We start from the raw sequence: 21932 nt of genomic DNA, 5'->3' as shown, positions 1-21932 counted from the left end.
ATTATTTAAGCTATAATTTGTCCGTTTTATCTCAAATCCATATTATTATTAATATCTTTAATACTATTAGTTTTCCCCAGGGCACCGCAGCATAAATGGCTGCCCACTGCTCCGGGTGTGTGTTCACGGTCTGTGTGTGCACTTTGGATGGGTTAAATGCAGAGAACGAATTCTGAGTATGGGTCAACATACTTAGCTGTATGTCACGTCACGTCACTATTTGTCACTATTAGTACTTTGAATTCTGTTCCAGACAAAAGAAACTGTGAAATTATTCTGATTTAGTTAATGTGGCTGTGCTTAGAAAGGTCTCAGGACATTGGATGTGTCCTTGTCAGACGACATGGTATGGATTCAAAAGGAGTCAAATGAAAATCTTTGATAGTGCAGCATAAATTCGAGAAAGACTATAAAATTTGTAGCTGCGACTGTAAAAATTGTGCGCTACGTTGTTTTCACTAGCTATTTCTACTGCCATCTTAAACCACATTCACTTCAGACACGTGTTTACAAAAAGCGATACGATAAATGAAGTAAAAATTGAAGGTATTTATTTGACATTTTCTTGTATATGATAGGAAATGATGGATATAATTGTGCTCTGCCTTTGGTGTCTGATAGCCATGCAGTCTTCACTGTGTTTGGATATTTGTGTTGACTGTACCAAGCACGTGCCTAGAAAGAAACGTGTGTACTTGAGTAGTAAACCCTGTTTAAAGCTCTTCACTGAGAATAACTATTAAAATATGATGGCACAGAGTCATTTGATGATTTTAATGAGCTCTTTTATAATGGGCCTTTGTTTTTTGTTTTGCAGGGATTGATTTACTCTTGTTTGACATTTATATGGACACATGATTCTGTCGCTGCAAATCAATGTTGTGTTAAATACTTCAATAATACATAAAACGTGTCCATGTTGCTGCAGGGGAAAAAGATGACGTGGTACAGTTGAAGCTGAATGTTTACATACAAGACATTCAAATGAAATTTTTCCAACACAGTTCATCTTCACATACAAGCCGTGTAACATCAGTTAGGGCATCTACTTTATTCCCACATGTGGCCGTTTGAAATGAATAGCTAAGAGAGATTTACTTCAGCTTTTCTTTACTCTATCAGATTTTGGGTGGGTGACAAGTTTACAGGCACTTTGATAGTATTTAGATGCCATTTTCTTTGAGTCAAACTCTTGCAGTAACCACCTACAAGCTTCTGAGAAGCTTCTCACCTCCTTGCTCGGACATGCTTTTCAGTTTGGGGATTCATGAGGAATTTTTGGTTGTAATGGTTGCTCCAAAACTTTTTACTTTAGCTTTAAACAATATTGTTCTAACTTAGAGATGTGCTTAGGATCATTGTATAAGTATTAACTTTCTATCTGTTGTCTTGCCTGCTTTCTGACATAAGGTGTTGCTTTGTTATTTCTAGATAATCGTTCTTGCTCATGATACAGTACTATCTATTTTCTGAGTTTTCAGTGCACCAGTCCCTTTTCCAACAAAACACCTCCATAGCATGATGCTACCACCTCCATGCTTCACAGCTGGGATAATGTTTGTTTTAAGAGCCTGATCCTTTTTCCTCCATACATTGTTTCATTTGACCAGAGTGTTTTCTTCCAAAAGGCAAGATATTTGTCCTGGTAATCACGTGCATTAGACATTTTAATGCTTGTCTTGGAGTAGGATCTTCTTCCTTTTGAGGTCTATGGTGGATGTACATACTCATACTCTCCAACTCCTTATTACTCTTTTTGTTGTTGTCATTCTTGTTGTTTTAGACCGATGTTCTTTTGAACAATGGGACTTAATTCGTCCCTCCTTCCTAAAAGTCGCAGTGCCTGTAAAATATTCATATTCTACTGTTGTGTTTTGTTTTCCCCTTTTGTATTTTGGCACATTGACATTTTATGTACTAGCGTCCAATCCACTCCTAATGAAGACGGACCACTGGGACAGAAATTTTCATAACATTTAACACAATATGGGCAGAATTATGTGGACATTTAACCATCATATTTCCATGTGTTGTTTCCCCATTTCACTGCTATAACAGCTTCTATTATTCTGTTAAGGCTTTCCACTTGCTTTTGGAAATTTAGCTCTGGGAAGATCTCCAATCAGGCACAAGGGCATTAGGAAGTGAGAAAGGGCATTTGATAGGTGGAAAAAGACTAGACACACAGTCAGCATTCTAGTTCATCCCAGAGGTGTTCAATGGGTCAGGGCTTTATGCAGGACAAAGTTCTTCCACAAAAATTATTGTGTGCTTCTAAATGTGTGGCAGCAGTTTGGTGTTTGGTGTCCACATACATTTGGCCATGTAGTGTAGTTCTAGACTCCTGAAGAGAACATTTTAAAGCAAAGCATTAGATGATGTATGTATAAATAAGAGCATGAAGAGACATATGTTTTGCATATTTTATTGACCAACAATAGCAATTTACAGTCTCTAAAAATAGACTAGGATGTTTCTAGGAAAAGGGAACAGCTAACAGAAACTATTCGTGTATGTACTATTATGTAATACCATCTACAATACTGATTATACCAAGTTTTTTTTTTTTTTAATGAATGTATTGTTTTGTTCTTTGGTTTAATCACATTTTATTGAATACCAGCTGCTGCAATAAGGAACAGGATTAGCCAAGAGGGATGATGTGTTTTTCCTGTTTCTGTTTAAAAGCTGCTAGCCAGATAGCTATACCGTATTCACAGAGATATGAGGGAGAGAGATGATGAAGTTGCTGGATCTGAAAAGGTTTATAAGGTGCCGTTTTCCCTGAACATTATTTTAACCCTCTTCATTGTAACAGTCATAAAGGTATTTAATGGCAATGTCATTAATATGTAGAGATTCTGTGATGGTAGTTTATTTATTACGTTATTAAATAACCGATTTCATTTTGCTAATTAGGAAAGCAATAATGATTTGAATTCTCATGTTTCTTTTTGCCCCTAAAATTAATTTGATTACTGTTTACCCCACTGCCAGAACCTCCTCCTACGTGTGTGATTTAAAGACGCAATTCAAACCTCGGTCATGCTAGTCACTGTAGAAACTGGAGAGCATTTTACACCAACTACCTTCAGATGGTCATGCCAGAGTGGTGTGGATTGTATGAAACAGTTGAGCAGTAGCTGTTTCATTTTATTGTTTTTGAGCTCAAGTGGGACAAACAATTGAGGCTGTGGGGCTTGTATTTGAGCAGATTTTGAGCTGTAATGCATCTTTCTGATTAGCTTAACTTTGTGGACTCTTAATTAAGCATGCTGTGAGTCACTCGCTCTGAAAGCTACGGTCTTGTAGTGGTCTGTGGTGCCGTGCTCTTGTGTGTAAGATGATGTACGGTAGAATCTCTAATGAATATTAAACACAATCATAATGCACTTTATAAGCAATATATTTCTCTTGCCAGTATTTTGTATCACAATACCAGAGACCGTGAAATTCTGTCTCATGTCTAGTTTAAGCATTTGTAATTTGTTTGTGCATTTTTTTTGGTCTTCCTGAGGTCTTCAGTTTTTGTTTTAGTGATTCAGCAGTTCAGAGAGCTAGGACATTTGATTCCACAGAGAAGAGTCTTAATGCATAACGTCCTGTAGGGATGTAGTGTCAAGTCAAACTATGCTAGAGGCACCAAAATAATGCGATAAAGAGCAGGGTTTGATTAGGGACTTCAAGTTAACTGTTTCATAAAAATGATAATCTTCAAAAAACATTGTTGGGCGTTAATAGCATTTTTGGCAGCAAATCAACTTACGTTTATTCCACAGTCACAGATCTCTCTCCAGAGAGCTTGTCTAGTTGACCTACAGAATACAGAATTTCTAATTCTACACTGACCAACAAAGGCCTGTATCTGCATCCTAAAACATCTGAGTAATTCTCCAGTGTAGGAAGTGGGATTACTAAACCACTGGAGCTGCCATACAAGTGCCATATCCTCGCACCTTGTTTAAGAAAAAGGTTCTCAAAGGGAGGCCTGTTTTATTAGCCTTACAGCAAGTGGTGAGATGAAATTTATGGTTTTATGGCACCTATGGAGCACAGAGGGAGGGTGCAATGAATAGCTAAGGTTCTTTAATCCCGCTCCTTAAAAACGAGTGAAAGGAAGAAAGACATGGCTGTGTTTATGACGATTAACAAATCCCAGGTGTCTGTCCATATTGCCATGTCTGTGGGTCTGGAAGCCTGGATCTTTATCTATGCATATACCAACTTAACTCTGTAAGTGTCTGACTGCTGTGGGGGTCAAATCCTCAGAAAAGATAAGGATTTTTTTCTTATCCTAGTGTTGGTTAAAACTGTCAGTGTTTTTAAAAGTGTTTAGCAGAGAAATACATTAGTTATTTAACCATCAAAGGACAAGACAAGACAAAACTTTTGCTTTATGAACGGATATATAACTGGTGTAGGGACTAAAAAAAATAACAAAACATATTATTGGTCAAAAGGTGTGGGCTTGCAGTTTATAGGACAACTAACTTGCTTTGCAATTAAACAAATAAATAATAAGTAACAAATTAATAACACTTGTTTTATTTTATTTTTTTTTAATTGTGATTGATCTTTTTCCCCCTTAAAGAACATGGATCTTATTGTCATGGAAATTATTTGGAAATTACTAAGCAATATGTAAAATGTTCAAGAGTCAACACTTTTTTTTTTCTGCATAGTGAAAATGTGTCTGTCACTGCCTAAGAAAACTGAGGCTTTATTTAGCTTAACTGTCTAGATTAGATGCGTCTTTCTAAATGTAACAGCTGGTCTAAATATCATGAATTCCCCCTTTTCTGTTCACTTCATGCAAATGAATGAACCTTACCGTTTTGCTATATATTAATTATTGGCTCATGATGGCAGAAATTTTTTCACCCTTTGACACTACAGGTTTCTTACCCTGCTCTTTAAATTTATTCTGTGTTAAGCGCCCAGTCGTTGGCCTGACTGCTGTGTCAGATCCTCAGATGGATGGTGATTAGAGGCTGATTTTGGGGGGGGTCCAGGCTTTAACCGTACCCTTAAATCTGTTTATGACGTTCCTATATAGGGTCTCTTTGGTGGCTGGGAAGTGAATGGGACAAAGGCCCTGCACCAGTCCAGTCATCAGTTTTAAAGCAATTTCAGATTTATGGCACCACAGTTGAGGCGATGCTCGTAAAGCCCCAGCACAGCTGCATGGTTCTGGTTGTCTGTGCAGTGTGATGGTTATTGAACCTTTTGTTCACAGTTTCTCTAGCTTGCCTGTTGTCAGCTGGTGTGAAGTAAGCTGACGCCACCATGTTCTTTTGGATTAGAACTGTTACTTCCAAAGTTGGCTGGGAAAGGGCCATTTTACTGGAAAATGTTGGGCAGTTACTGAATTCGTTCATGGTTATTATTCATGGGCGAACTTTGAGTGCACTAGATTTTTGGTACAAATCAGATATTTACCATAATACTATAGTGTATTTCTATTCATCGGGTTAATCCATGGATCAAATCAAGCTGTCGTAGTATGTGGCCTAGTGAAAAGTGTCAAGGCATGTTGTTTTCAATCAGCAGTCATTAAAGGGGCTCAGCTGAAAGTGTGTGTGTGTGTGTGTGTGTGTAAACAAAAAATAGGTAATTTTGCCTATATTGATATCTGAACAGCTAGAACAAAATACTGTTGCATTCCTGGTGCTTTGTAAGTGGTAATTTTCAAGTTGCAATACATAATTTGCCGCCTTGGTATGTACATGCTAAGTGGAAATAAAAAACAAAACAAAATGGACGCCTACACAAAAGCTGTCTTTTAAGTGCTCTTTCAGAGCACGTACAGCTCATAAAAAGCTACATTAGGTGTTCTTTTATAGTTACAGGCTTGATACTTTTCTCCTATAATGAACTTACATTTAGGTTTGTTATTTGGCACATGCCCTTATCCAGAGAGACTTACATTTTATCTCATTTCATACAACTGAGCATTTGAGGGTTAACGTCCTTGCTCAGGGGCCAGCATTGGCAACTCTGTGGAACTGGGATTCAAACTTGTAGCCTTTTGCTCTGTAGTCCAAAACTTTAACCAATAGGCTACCACATCCTCCCTGAAATTGCTGTGCAGTGGACAATAGTGAATAACTATCCAAGTAATCATAGTAGCTCAAAGATTAAGGTTTAGTATGGTAAGAGTTTTAGTTTTAATCAAGTACTGTATCTGTATATTAAGTGAGCTATAGGCAATACTGCTTTAGACTAATCTAAAGATAGAAGGAGTCATTTCATTCACGGTGTTTGCCGCCATGTTGATTTGACATCATACCGTAATCAGGGAAGGAGCTTGTAGATGAGAAGAATACTCCATAATAAATTGCTCAAAATCTCCTGATTACACAAATGCAATCATAGAAGGGAACTAAGTTATAATTGTTCTGTTCGGTGTCCCCTAGATGAGGATGTGTTCCCTTTTGTATCTGGTTGCTTTCAAGATTTCTTCCTCATATCAATTTTATTTATCTATTTATTTATCTACCTACCTATTTATTTATTTATTTATTTGGCCACTGTTATCTCTGGTTTAATCATTAGTGATCAATTTAAATTTGTCATTTTCACACTGATTTTTTTTTTTCCTGTTCCTATAAAGCTGCTTTGTGACAATGTACATTTTTAAAAGCACTATACAAATCAAACTGTATTTAATTGACTAGTGGTTTTGTATTTTGGACCAGAGGGGCTGGTTTTTTTTTTTTGGTGGCGTTTACAAGTTGTAGGCATAGGAAAACTCATACTCTCATAAAACTGCAGTCACATTATTACCAGTAAAAAAAAAAAAAATATTTTAACACACAACCAAAGGAATGAAGCGCAACAGCTCTTTAGCAAATGGGTTCAATTTATTTAGCTCTTCACTGGTTCGGGACTTTATTTCTGTGGCTCACATGAGGCCACAGGGTATGCTTCTTTTGATGGAAGTTGCTTTTTCATTAGCTGTAAAAAAGTAATGTAGCATTTTATAGTTCAGTGACTGCTTAGCCGTTACTCAAGCTTGGGTGACGGCTAGGCGAGAATCATGGGGTAGAGTCGTATCAGCTTGAGTTCTCGTATGCCCTAGCTTCCGTTCTCAACCATGCTGGTCCTTCAAGATTTTCCAGAGTTTCCACATGAGTAATGGTGTTGGTTATAGTGGTGGAGGGGTGTGGGGCTGCGCTTTTACTAGTGTCTAGATTGGGGCCGTTGGTCTCGAGGGCTCAGTGATTTACAGTCTGGTGCTCTGACCATGCGTTTGATGTCAGTGAGGCTTCTAGACAGACAAACAGGCAGTAAAATGCAAAGAGGTGGTAAGAGAGAAAGGAAGGGTGGGGGGATAACAAAGAGAAAGATAGTAAAGATACTTCAAAGAACTGCTTTGCTGTCCCTCCAGCTCTGCAAGGGGTATAAACGTGTCTTTACCACCCTGCTTGCTTTGAGTAGTGCCACTTTCAATCCCCCCCTACCAACCCATTCAAATCTTTTTGGATTTAGTGTGAATCATGAGCCAGAACCTCTACTAGAGGCGATGAAAGCTCAGGTTTAGTGTTGTTTTGGGAATTCAGCCTTTAAAAGAATTCAGTGTTCATGTTGTACTCTTTTCTTCCAGACGAAAATGTAGTTTACTAGAGGTTTGTTTTTAGATGACTGGGGAAATCCCTCTGAATTGTGGCAAGATTTTTGCTTTATGGAGCTGTGAGTGGGGCCATAAGCTCTTAAGAAAACTCCCTCAAGGGCTCTTTGGATAGCGAAATAGACCCCATTCATTTTTTTTGTTCAGGTAGGTGACCCCTTGATTTGTTGTAGGCTTCTATGTGAAACCTTCAGTTGTCCCTTTAAGAGGAATAACCATCCGATCTAGGCTTGTCTGATACTGAATTTTGTTTAAATTCTCTGTTTAAAAAAGTTGCAATAAATGAACCAATAACCTAAAAAAGATGAGAACATTTTTTTTCACTATTTCAGCTCTAAGTCAAGAGCTAGGCACTGAATTTTTAGGTGATTCTGCAGTAATTATTATATATATTTAAAAAATAGGGACATAAGGACATTAGACAATCTGTAAAAGGATTCATCAAAAAGCTTATTTAATCACATTCTCATTATAAGTGCCATTAACACCATTATAAGTGTTTGTGGTGTTAGAGGAGAGTGAAATATTTTTTGGCAAATTATGACTTTTCCACTTTAAGAGAATATAAAAGAAGAAAATATAAGCACTTTTCTTGGACCATTTTCTGATATATATCAGAGCTATATTTAATAAATATATTAAACTTGTATGAACTATATACATGTCTAATGTTGGCTCAGTCAAACATTAACAAAAAGTCCCTTTTATTTCCGAGGAATGAATTAACATTAACATTAACAGAAAGGAACGAAGTAGGGAGGGGAGGAGGGGAGGGGAGGCAGGGCTTCAGGTGGTATCTGTTAATATTGAACATTTCAAAACACCTGTACAGATTTTAGATTTATGTAGATTGGCTCATCTCCTGTTTTTATTTGAGGAGAAAAACGTCTCAAATGTTAGTTTATGGAGCTCCTAGACAAATTCATATGAAGTTTGGAAGGTCTGGAAATATAATGCAATATCAAATACACTGAGTAAATGTACTGATATTGCATCATCCAAACTAAATGTGCTCAGACATTTGGGGGTTAATCCATCACAAAGGATCGTGCAATATTCAAGATATTTCTGTCTCTTGTGGCTCTATTCCAGTTGTGGTTCTTACTATACTGCTATTCTCAGCGCATATTGTCAATTTGTATGAACGAATGGGGGGTATGGATGGCTTTATTATCACCATGTATACATTACATCACAGTGGGATTCAAATTCAATTTATTTGCATAGCGCTTTTAACAATTCACATTGTCTCAAAGCAACTTTACGGAAGTATAGAAACGGAAAAGGAAAAAAAGAAAAAAGAAACAAATATATTTAATAATAAGAAAAAATAAGAGTAAAAATACAGCTGCAAGCAGCGATGACAGGCCTTCGCACGTTTGTTCATCACTATACGGTGCCTTCCAGAAAACAATGCACGGTGGGCAAGTGCATCAAGTGGGTAAATATCAGTGGACTATTTTATGTTGTTACTGACCCATTTGGGGACTGTAGGTAAATGAAACCCCATTTTTAGACAAATGGGGGCGCTAGTGAGCCACTTAAGAGACACACCTTTGTCTGACCTTTTTGTCCACACTTAACAGCCGACAAATGTGATATGTGTCAAATTTCAAGTTAATCTAAGCACGCCAAAAGCCTTAAATATGCCTGAAATAAAAGTAAACTTTGACACGATGCCATGGCAACAGTGTTTGAGATATCAAAAATCCGTTCACAATTTCGCATCTCCAGTATCTCTACGTCATGGTGGCCAAGTCTGGTCTCAATTGCATGAATCCCCTAGGAGGAGTATTTAAAAGTTTACTGCATGCAGCTGTCAAAAAATCCACCTTTGTGACTGACACACTTCCTGGGGCCTGTTGGTGGCGCTATACCCGGGACTCACAATAAGCACATAGATGCGATCGGAATCCTTGGCCGAACATACACACCGCGTGTCATCACAATAAGACATTTTTTGCTTTAGATATTAGACACTTTCTGTTTCTCTGAATTCGCCATAACTTTGTCGCCTCGCCATGACAGCACCGTTCGAGATATCAAAAATCCCTTCGCAATTTAGCAAGTGCAATGTCTCGGCATCATGTTCACAACGTTTTGATGTCAATCGCATGAATTCCCTAGGAGGAGTATTTAAAAGTTCAGCGCATGCACTTATAAAACAATCCAAAATGGCCGACTTCCTGTTGGGCTGAGCTCATAGTTTAGAGCGCGAAAGTTGTTCGGGTCGATGAGATCTATATGCGTACCAACTCTCGTACATGTGCGTACATAATTGCCCGATCTGTGCACCAATGTTTGTTTTTGCATTACAGGGGGCGCTACAGAGCCCTACTGCCACGCCCGTATTCCAACCTTTGTCCAATCCTAGTGTCGTGTGTGTGTGCCAAATTTCAAGAGTTTTCGAGCATGTTAAGGGACCCCAATTGGCCAATGTGTGGGGGAAAAATAAATAAATAAATAAATAATACTCCCGAGGAAAAACAATAGGGCTTCGCACCATTCGGTGCTCAGGCCCTAAAAAACTCAATGAATACAACTATTTAAAGTTTAAAATTAATTTAAAAATATTTATTTAAAATTGAAAATACTTTGTCTATCCCTATCCCTAATGAGCAAGCCGGAGGCGACGGTGGCAAGGAAAAACTCCCTGAGATGATATGAGGACGAAACCCTATAGAGGAACCAGGCTCAGAAGGGAACCCATCCTCATTTGGGTGACACTGGACAGTAAATAATGCCAATGTAAATAATGTCATTTCTACAAGAGTTTATAATAATGCAACCGAGAGCTCCCAAGGAACTAATGGGTCATCTCAAACTGAGTTCACCATGGACCTGGGGCATGTGAGTTCGATCCCAGGTCCACCAAGCTGCCACTGTTGGGCCCCTGAGCAAGGCCCTTAATCCTCAATTGCTCAGTTGTACAAAGAAAGAGATAATTTAAGTCGCTTTGGATAAGGGCGTCTGCCAAGTGCTGTAAATGTAAAACACTAACACTAATTCCTTCCTTTCAAAGTCTTCAAATGATTGCTGATAAAGATCAGACCATTCAGATGACTGATGCAACATTGTGGTTCAATGCTGGGTGACCACCAGGTGATGAGACTCCAACCGGGGTAGAACGTCCCAATTGATAAAGGGAACTCGAGGGATCTCAAAGGAATTCTTTTCTTTGCCAACTGAGGTTGGAGCGCAGGGGCAGCTATATTAAGGGCCTTGCTCAAGGGCCCAACAGTGGCAGCTTGGCAGTGTTTTGGCTTGAACCCTGATCCTCCTATCAACCACCCAGAGCCTTAACCCCTTGAGCCACCACTGTCAAACTTGGGTTTTTGTGCATCCCAGCTTATTATCAAGCAGGGGTCAGAGCGCAGGGTCAGCCATGGTGCGGCGCCCCTGGAGCAGGTGGGGTTAAGGGCCTTGCTCAAGGATCCAAGGTTGATAGCTTAGCAGCTTGTAGGCTTGAACCCCACAGTGATCAGTAACCCAGTGCCTTAACTATCCCCATAGAAACTTATGCTTATAAAAGCAGTGTTAAGCATCTTGGTAAACAGGATCGTGTTCCATTTACTGACGCTAAGCACAACGTAAAGATTTTAAGTATTCGTATGGAAGTGATCCTTCTTTAAAGTCTAATAATTTTCTCCCTATTAGGATGTGTTAATTGCGGTTTACCCTGCTGCTTTGTCCTGAGGATTTTGGAGCTGTAGGAGTTAAGCTTCTTTTCGACAGTTACTCGTTTGCTGCTTAGGGGCCTAGTGAATTCTGCACTGCATTTTCGACAAGAGTCCCTATTTTGTTTCACAGAGGGCTCATCAGAAAAGAATGTAAACAAATTAATTGAGATTAACTTTAATGGCGTCTTTAGAGTTCCTCTTGGGCTGTTCTCCAACAGGAATTAAGTTAATAGTATTGCACTGAACTTTCAGGCTCTCCCTCTTTCTGCCCCCATTAAAAGCATGTTCCTCCTCCTCCTCCTGCTCCAGGATGAGAGCAGAGCTTTGTGAGGGGCCTTTCAGCAGAGGGTTACAAGCCACAAAGAAATGCAGGATGGACTTAATGTGAAACTTAAAACCCTCAAAACCGGGCCAAGTGGAGAGTTTGGACCACAAGTGTGGCCAGCCCTCCTGGGGGGCTTCTTCCTTTTAATGTGTGGTTGATTTGTTACAGTAAGCCTTGGCCATCAGCATAGCGTGGTTTCATAGCAGAAGCTCTGTGGACTGCTGTTTATGTATCTCGTTTGCGTCAGTGTTCTCTGCAGCTTGCTTTAATATTTTTCTCCACAAAGCCCTCAGTGCTTCAGCACAAAAACACATCAGAGAGCTTGGGTTTAAATGTGGTGAAGTCCTCCCTGTTCCGTAAATTACTCTGGCTGACCTTTTGCGGAGAATTGCTCAAAAGCAAGAAACTAGTGTACTAGGTTAATCATTGAATGCTGGTGTGGTGTTAATTATTTTATTTTATACCCTGATTTGTTGGAAATTGTGGAATATGAGCACAAGAAGGGTGTTTCAAATAAAGATGTGTCTTACTTTGTGTCCCTTGTTAGTGGGAAATTGTTTATGAGCACTTCCACTCAGTTAGAAATAGAGGTGTGTGTGTGTGTGTGTGTGTGTGTGTGTGTGTGTGTGTGTGTGTGTGTGTGTGTGTGTGTGAGTTATAAATACCCATCCATGGGAGCCTGTCCAGTAAAACTGTCACATTTCTCCCTTTAGCAGCATGCAGAGTCTTTAATCTTGACCACATTGGGAAGTTTGTTATACACACACACACACACACACAGTCCAAAGTCTTAAACACATCTCTGCATCTTACTTTATAAATTATTGTATACAGATCCCTGCAGTAGCGATTCAGACCTTTATAACATGTACCTAGTTGGATTTGAATTCTCGTACTTCAGTTCTGTTGTTGCATCCCGGTGTGATCAGGTCTGGTCGTGTTCCTTTGACTGCTTTGATCACAGGTTATGAAAACCTGGAGAGCTTAAATGTGCTTGAGGCGTTCTTGTCAAATTTGCAAATAAACAAGCTGTTGAACTGATATAAACAAATATATTTAAAGCGTTCCTGTAATATGTATTTAGCAAGTTAAGGTTGCAGTGGTGGAGTATGAGTGCTTGCATATTTATCTATATCTAAAATTATCTTGGCGAAGTGTCTCACTCGAGGATAAGAATATAGACAGTTTTGACTGTGGGAAGATTTGGTTGGTTCCCATGAGGTAAACTGTAGCTTTATTTAAAAAAAAAACACTTCCTTTGTGTTTCTAAGGTTAAGGCTGGTTTGGATTTGGGAGTTGCATAGTATTAATTACATGCATTAATAATTGTGACAGTGGTAAGTAAGACAAACGTGTGTGTGTGTGTGTGTGCACGTGTCTGTAAATGCCTGGTGCATACACTGCTTGAGGGAACTCGTAAATCAGCTTTCGTTAAGAAGGGTTTAATGCACGTTCTTGATTTACTCTGGACGTGCCACTAGAACTCATTAAAGCCTCCGCTGTGGGGAGGAAAATGAAGCTTATACGGTGGTTTGCGCTGTTAAAGCCCTCTTGCAAGATGCGAGGCGATGTGATGTCTGTAATGATGACTGTACTTCTTTCTTCTTTGAAGGAAACCCTGTTTTTATGTGTGTGTATGTGTATGTGTATGTATGTATGTGTGTGTGTGTGTGTGTGTGTGTGTGTGTATATATATATATATATATATATATATATATATATATATATATATATATATATATATATATATATATATATATATATAGTGTGTGTATAAAATCTCTTAACCTTTTATATTTTCTTACTCTATACTGCAGTCAGAACAACCCAGTCCTTCCAGCTCCAGCTCGAGTTCAGGATACAGACCTACACACAAGCGACAAGGTAACATCATCTTGTCCTGCCTTGTTTCTTTCAGCATGCTTTTAACACACTTTAAAGTGAATAGTTATTTTATTGTTTTTTTTGTTGTTTTTAATGCTTAACACACCCAGACCCCTTTTATTAAGACTCCTGACATTTAAATTCTCATTATAATAGTTTTACTACTGTTGTAATACAACTTTTTTTAAATACTGATGAAACTTTGAAACAATTGGCCAACAGATGAGCTTGATTTGTTTAGCACTACATGGGGCGTGTATAGCAGTCTTAGTGCAGTTACTGTACTGTGCATTTATATTGTGAATAACAGGGACGTAGGAATTCTGAGCCATCTATCACAGCTATGATCTTTGCTTCATGATTCCAAAGTCTATCCCATAAACACGGGACAGGATATCAAAATTTTAATGTGAATTAGGATCCTACTTCCTGTAAATCTGCATTTACTTTTTGGAATAAATTACATTTGGGTTTCGGGAGTATATATCAGCCGTAACATAAAAACCACTGACAGGTGAAGTGAATAGCATTAATTATCCTGTTTACAATGACCGCTCTAAAGGAGTGGACAGCAAGTAAACCAGTCAGTTCTCGAAGTTGATGTGTTGGAAGCAGGAAAAATGAGCAAGTGTAAGGATCCGAGTGACTTTGACAAGGGCCACGTTCTACCGGCTAGATGGCTGTGCAAAGGTCTTGTTCTTGTGAAGAGTTACCAGTATGCAGAGGTTAGTACCTACCAGACTAGCCCACGCAAGTACAGCTGGTGAACTGGCAACAGAGTCATGAGCATCCAAGACTCACTGATGTGCATTGGGAGCGAAAGTCCGATTCCTCAGAAGAGCTACTGTAACACAAATTGCTGACGAGGTTAATTCTGGCTATGAAAGAAGAACATGCAGTGTACACAAATGGTCATAGTCATGTGGTCAGAGTGCCCATGTTGATACCTATCCACCACCAAAAACTCCTTTTTGGTGATGATGGATATTTTCTTTTACATCATGTGAATGTTCAGTGATTTCCTGGGGAAGAGATGGCACCAGAATGCACAATGAAAATAAGGCAAGCCATGTGCAGGGAGTGTGATGCGCTGCGTAATGTTCTGATGGAAAACTTGGGTCCTGGTGTTCATGTGGCTGTTACTTTGACAAGTACAACTCTTCATGCCAGCAGTGTTCTCTAACGGCAGTGGCTTCTTTTAACAGGATAATGCATCCTGCCACAGTGCAAAAACAGGTCAGGAATGATGACAGATGTTCAGGAACATGATAAAGAGGTCAGGGTGTTTTATTTGGCCTCGAAATTCCCCAGATCTTAATCTGAATGAGCATCTGTGGGATGTACTGGACAGACCTATCTGGTCCATGGAACTACACCTTGCATCCTGAAGAAGCTGTTGCCAAAAGCTTGGCACCAGATACCACAGCACACCTTTAGAGGTCTTGTGGAGACTATGCCTTGATGTATCAGAGCTGTTTTGGTGGCACAATGGAAACGTACTAGGTCTGATAGTAGTCAGGTGGTTTTATTATTATGGCTGATCAATTTATGTAGAATTCTTCCTTTTTTTTGCCAGTCAGTCAGCTCCAGAATTCTCGGCATCCTTGATAAGCACGGGTAACAGAAGTTAAGATATACAGCAGCATGTTCAGTTACATTTTAGAAAATGAAAGAAATCTAATAATTTTCTAATCAAAGGCTAGTTTGTAAATTGCGTAAGTAATAAATGTGCCATATCCTATTTTATTTACCTTTTTCAAGGTTGCCAATAATTCTGGAGCTGACTATGTAACATCTTGATTTCAATCTCAGTTTGTCCATTAGTTGTTGTGTTTTCTGTGTCGTGCACATTTAGTGCTGGGTCCGTTACAGACGATAATTCCAGATTTGCACTCAGATGACAATGAAGATGAGTCAGAGGAAGAAGAGGACAACGACATGGACTCGGACATGGAGCGTCCTTTACACACACACATGACGCATCGCCATCGCAGGTGAAAATTTCTTAGATTTGCTACTAGTTTCAGTGTCTTGGGGTATAGAGTGGCTTTGTTACCCAAGAATGTAGCCTAACACTATTTTATTTGAATTTCATGGTTACTTTAAGACAACTCATTATAAATGCATGAAATATTATTACTGCTGGTTTACCCATTGGCCACAGTTCAGATTTGTATCGTATTGTCTCCTAGTAGCATTTATTAGTTTTATTAGCAGTATGAACAGTTGTGCTAAAATCCTTGTTAGTCTAATTAAATCCAGGTTAAATGTCTAGAATTACAAAAGCCTGCACACTGCTGTCGCGTTGTTGCAGTGAATTTCTCTGCTCTGGTCACAGGGTGAGTTTGAGTGACGGCAGTGATAGTGAGAATAGCTCCGCCTCCTCGCCACTCCCACACAATGAGGCCCCACCCCTTCTGAAGGCCAGCAATAATCAGGTAAGAACAGAACATTTAGCGTTTAGACAACAGTTCATGGCTTTGCTATTAATTCATCTAAACTGGATAATAATGAAAGAGTTTTTGCTTTTTGCAGAACTGTTTTTAAAATTTATAACAACGGTTTTTCTATAAAAAAAAAATATTTATATATATTAATATTAATATTTATAAATATTATATTTATATTTAATTCATGACAGATACTTGTTTATATATTATATGTATATATATATATATATATATATATATATATATATATATATATATATATAAGTAAGTAGATTGATAATTAATAAAATTGATTTCAGAAATAATAGAAAATGAAGACAAAATATTTAGAAAATATATTTTTTTAACATACTAAAAATCTAGGATTATTAGTTTTGCTGCCAAAAACATATTTACTGTATTTTTTTGTGTAGCAAGTTAGTAAAGACTGAGGATCTAGAGGACTGCATGGATGGGTTGATTCATTGGCAGTAGTTGATGTATTCAGTCCAAATACAGAATAGCTCAACAGTGAATTTAGCTCAGAATCTTAACTGCGCTACTGCTGTTCCTTTATATTTATATCCCTGAACCTTCCTGTGCTTTAGTAAAATGATTTGGTACTGCATAAATCCAGCCCATGCGAGAGTTAAAAATTGAATAATTCTGTTGTCTTACAGATTCTAGACATGAAGAGTCCAATGAAGCAGACAAAAGGGGATAAAAACAAGAATATTGACTGTGACAAGGTGATTATTGATTAAAAAAAAAACAATAAGTGCCATCCTTAAAAATATTCTTGTTTGCCGTAACCCGACCGACCCTGTCAATTTAGGACCGACTCAATTTTTTATTTTTTTTGCTTTAAGTCCGACCGACTTGCCGGTTGTAAATTTGCGTTAAGACCGACAAATTTTTTTTTTACTCTTCAAACAACTAAAACAAAAGCAATAAAATAATATTAACGGGTTCGTTCACCATAATGCATCTAAAAAATTCATTAAAACACCGCTTTAACTTGGCACGAAGTTCTGGAAAAACTGTGCCCAGCATCAAAATAAGGTTTGCAATGATGCGCCCGAAGGCACGGGTTGAAGACCGAGTCAGTGACGTCACGATTTGCTAATTTGTTTAAAGTCATACCTACGTAATCACCGTCACCAAAATTTTACTTTTTTTTTACATTGAAACTTGAAAAAAAAAATATATAGACCTACCTACCGACCCTTTTTTTTTTTTTTTTTTTTTTTTTTTTTTTTTTTTTTACTGTTACGGCAAACCAAAATATTCTTAAGGATGGCTTAACCGTATTCTTTATCAAGTATCCTCTGTACAAGAAGAAGATTCTAGTATGTTGTTAGGTGGGAGTTGAAAAGTCAGACTATTAATGTGTTTACTGGGTCTGGATAGTATACCTTTCAGTTGTAAGGCATCTGTTGTGTTGTTTTAGGCATACTTGGATGAGCTGGTGGAGCTCCATAGAAGACTAATGGCACTGAGAGAGAGACACATATTACAGCAGGTACTGTGTTTACATCATGAGAGAGAAACATTTTCTAAGGAGAGAAATCTCCAAAAACAGTTTCAATTTCTAAGCTCATTGTGCAATAAGGATGAAATGAATCTCAAATATAGGGAACATCCTTAAAGCAGATAATGGGCACCGAAACATTTACCCCAAAACATTTAAAATAAAATGCTTTATTATGTTTAATGTAAACATAATATTATGTAAATGTTTTCTTTTCCCTGAGGTTGGCAGGCTTAGTAGTTAGGACTCAGTGGACAACCAGGTTCTGCTGGAATATAGAAAATGCTTGTGAGATTTCCAAACAAATATTAGAAGCAGAAACATATGGCAAAGTCAAGCCAGTTGTTTGGAACCTTAATAATTATTCTTCCTCCTTAGCCATAAAAAATATAGCAGTAATCTACTGTACTTTTTGTCTGATTAAAAAAAAGAATAATAATTGACTGTCTTTACTTTTTGCTCACTCACTCATTTTCTACCGCTTATCCGAACTACCTCGGGTCACGGGGAGCCTGTGCCTATCTCAGGCGTCATCGGGCATCAAGGCAGGTTACACCCTGGACGGAGTGCCAACCCATCGCAGGGCACACACACACACACTCTCATTCACTCACGCAATCACACACTACGGACAATTTTCCAGAGATGCCAATCAACCTACCATGCATGTCTTTGGACCGGGGGAGGAAACCGGAGTACCCGGAGGAAACCCCCGAGGCACGGGGAGAACATGCAAACTCCACACACACAAGGCAGAGGCGGGAATCGAACCCCCAACCGTGGAGGTGTGAGGCGAACGTGCTAACCACTAAGCCACCGTGCCCCCCGCAAAAATTAGTTATTGCTTGAAATATATATTAATTTAATTAATGAGGGCTTGAAATCTGAAAGTCACAGGTCTGTCAAATAAAACCTTTTAGCAATGAAACAGCCTAAATCCTCCATCTAGACAGCAGTTTGATCACACGAGCAGCTGACGTCTTTCTTTACTGTTGTCAATAACAGACCCCTGAGTCTCTCTGTTCCTGGCCTTGGTTCAGCATAGAGATAATAAATTCGTTCCATATGAGAATCCGACTTTGTAGTGTGAAAAGGTTCAGGTTTGGGTCCCATTACTGAACAATTTCATTTGTGCTGAACTCCTTCCCCGTAACCCCCGTCCCTTTCCCGTCCCCTTAATTTGCTAGCGTGATCCCTCCAACTAGAGAGAGGACTGGTACCAATAAGTTTGTGTTAGACAAGCATCTCTCCAATTACATTCAGATACACAACATCATGTGGACTTTGAGTGCTTCTCATTTTCAGTGACTTGTTCAGGCAAAGAGACTTGTTAAGCCTAGCTTTCCTTAAACCTGGTTTTATTTAGCCACAATATAAAAATGTGAGTTAATATTAGTGTTGATTACCATCATTACAGAATTGATGACTATCATGTGGTGTCCTTTTTGCTTCCAGATTGTAAACCTCATTGAAGAAACTGGACATTTTCACATCACAAACACAACCTTTGACTTTGACCTTTGCTCCTTGGACAAAACTACGGTCCGAAAGCTGCAGAGCTACCTGGAAACTTCTGGAACATCTTGAAAATGTGTGCAGCTGGCTGCCATGAGCAGGAACACCAGACCTCCTGATTGTCCTCCTGATTTTGTCTCAATTAACTTGTGGCAATGTTATGGAATCAGCTTCATCAAGAGTTCCTGGTGCTCTTTCTTCTCTCTGTGTGCCTCAGAGATGGATGTGAGATTCTTCCTGTCCACCAGGACTTCACCTGAAAAGCCTTGAAAAGTCCAACATTGCCAAAAAGGGAATAATAAGTTCATGCGCCAAAAAAACAATGTGCATATTGTTACGATGTACGAATGATGTTTGGTTCTGTTCTTTGTGATGAATGCATGTCTCAACACTGCCTTACACCATTGTCTATTTATTGAGTATGATTTTCAAGTGTGTGTGCACGTGTCCTTGTGCGTGCGTGAGTGTGGTGTGTGTGTGTGTGTGTGTGTGCGCGCATGTGTGTAAGAGCAAATGATATTAAACTCGTGCAAGCACTTGGGCACAGTCATGTCATTGGTGTTTTAAGGTGGTGAAGTGTTGGATTTTCTCACTCAATCTAACAGTTACATCCAGCATAAAAGGAAGAACAACGTATCCATGACATATTTACAAGACTGGACATTTAAAGGCACTGTAGAAATTGTGGTTTTAGAAGAAAAGGACCATTCTAGGTCTTACTGCTGTTTCCAACAAAAAGTAATGCCATGAGACAAAACATTCATAGTGAGGGTCAAAAACTATTTTTAAGCGATTACACATGAAGGCAGTACCAACATTGGAATGACTGAGGAACATCACCTTTTGTACTGGTCAGTACTGAGCTGAAATGATTGATTTTATGGCCAAATATGCTTACATAGTAAGAATATGTCTCAGTTGAAAGCTGTCTTATTGAATCTGTTGCTGTTATTTATTTCATAGGGACCACAATCGCGTTGCTTCTGTCTTGGCTGTCTCTAACCCAGTGGGAACTGGTTATGGGTCTTTTGGAATTTTTAGTTTTTCAAAGTTTTTTTTTTTTTTTCTTCCTCAAAGTTTACTCTTCAGGTCCTCTGAACTGTTCTTTTATAGACAGCTTGATCGATTGCTAGATGTCAGTGTGGGCTGGTTGTACAGTTGAGCTGTAGGCTTTGATGGTTGAGTTGTGCCTTAAGGCAAGACCAGTATGTTTAGATGGGTTATTTTAAATCTAATGAATACGTGTATGAACTACAGATTACTTCGATGACCTGACAGGGAGGGGACTGAATTATTGGCACTGTGTGTAAAAAGAAAAAAAAAAAAAAAAAAAAAGAAAGAAACAAAAAAAAAAAACTTAAATGTGTACGAATTTTTACATAACTGCATTTTTGTATTGTGTTTGTTTTTGAATGAAATCAAACCTTGTATACTTTTTCTGTCTGGATTTCCCTGATTTGAGTTTCTCAACCCAAAGAACCTTTAGTTTAGCTATCATTATATAATGTTTATATGTGTGTATAAACTTTATATGTGATCAAAAAAAATCTGAATATCTTTCCTTTCTTGGAAGGTACTGACCTGATTTCAACATTTTTTTTTATCCTTATATAAAATCCAAACAGTCTGCATCAGTGTCTGGTTATTGACTAGAAAGTGTGTATGATCAGAATGATTATTTTGACTTTAAGAACCAAGTTTAGCATGCATGTAAATTAACTTGAATGAGAGGTGAGTGATAAAATGTAGCTGCAAGCAGCAATTAAGGGGTCCAGGCACTCTGTGAGGCCTTTTGGTGATTTGATCCAACAGATTTGGTTGTTTTTGAAGAACTTGACTGAAATTCAAACTTTGTAAAGGAGATGATTTCATGAATTTATATATCCTAATGTTCAGCTTTTTATTATAGTGCCACCTAGTGATAATGTGATGGAGCACAGGTGATCTTTAGGGTGTGGTCAAAACATGCCTACCATGTTGGGTGTCAGTAAAACAAAGGTTTGTTGGAGATGCACGCTGACTTCCTGTTGGGCATTTTTAAGACAAACAGTTCTAAATATTTTACAAATTATTTGACTTTCTTCATCCCATTCTCAAGTTTGTCGATAAAAGTGTCTAGGGGTCACAAAACCATTTTTATTTAAATTCAAGTTCTGCAACTTAATGTATAGTTGATGTTTAAATCATAATACGTGCTGCTCTCAGGATTAACAGGATCAAAATAACATGTGTTTAGATAATAATCAAATCCAAACCAAAATCCACACCCATCCAAACTTCCTGTTTGGTGATCTACTGGGATCTTTGTTATAGCATTACTGGTGACCAGTTCACTTTGGATCATCTGACTAAATGGCTGTTAAGAATATGGCTGACTTTAGTTAGTGTGTTATAATCTTAGGCAATTGGAGTTAGGGATATCAATCTAAAACTAGGGATGGAAATGTGTGTCCATATTTGCTGTATTAGTGGCAGTAAATGGATTAAAGGACATAACCATAAAATTTGATGAGAAGACATTTAAGACCATGCTGAATCAGTGGCAAATTTGTAAAAAAATCTTGCAGATGGTTCTGTGGGTTGCCGTAAACTCCGATATCATGTAGTATAATGATAAAATCTACAATCGCTATTGGGCCCCTACATCATTGGTGATTGGGTCCCTAACTATCTGCTGGAAATAGAGAAACCTGAAAATTAATATAATAGCAATCTGAATTTTAAAAAAAAGTCTGGTTTCTGCTGATGGAGTCTTTCATCTTGTCAACACTAAGATCAAAGCTCCATACTCTGTAAGTATGACTCCCGCATGTCTTTTTCAAGTCGTTATTGGAGCTTAAACAGTCCATTAGCAGCATTGTTCTAATGGAAAGCATCACTTATGTCTCACTTAAGAGTATTTCAAATGCTGACATACTTTACTTGTTTTAAATCTGAG

The 21932-nt window shown here is 38.3% G+C and overlaps 1 protein-coding gene across 3 annotated transcripts in view; it reads left to right on the top strand.

The window, feature by feature from the left end:
* mllt3 (MLLT3 super elongation complex subunit) overlaps positions 1 to 20627 on the top strand; it is a 53122-nt gene extending 32495 nt beyond the window's left edge. For 2 of the 3 annotated variants that reach the window (XM_060874303.1, XM_060874300.1), the window contains exons 8-13: positions 13453 to 13519; positions 15375 to 15513; positions 15858 to 15957; positions 16629 to 16697; positions 17399 to 17470; positions 18935 to 20627. In XM_060874303.1, coding sequence (XP_060730286.1) covers positions 13453 to 13519; positions 15375 to 15513; positions 15858 to 15957; positions 16629 to 16697; positions 17399 to 17470; positions 18935 to 19066 — 579 coding nt within the window. In that variant the 3' untranslated portion in view covers positions 19067 to 20627. The remainder of the gene's footprint in view (positions 1 to 13452; positions 13520 to 15374; positions 15514 to 15857; positions 15958 to 16628; positions 16698 to 17398; positions 17471 to 18934) is intronic. The other variant, XM_060874302.1, reaches the window with a different exon arrangement.
* The last annotated feature ends 1305 nt before the right edge of the window (positions 20628 to 21932 follow it).

This window comes from Tachysurus vachellii, chromosome 7 (genome assembly GCF_030014155.1).
Source record: "Tachysurus vachellii isolate PV-2020 chromosome 7, HZAU_Pvac_v1, whole genome shotgun sequence".
Classification (NCBI taxonomy): domain Eukaryota; kingdom Metazoa; phylum Chordata; class Actinopteri; order Siluriformes; family Bagridae; genus Tachysurus; species Tachysurus vachellii.
Note: the sequence above shows the minus strand (reverse complement) of the source record. Positions and strands in the feature narration are given on the sequence as shown.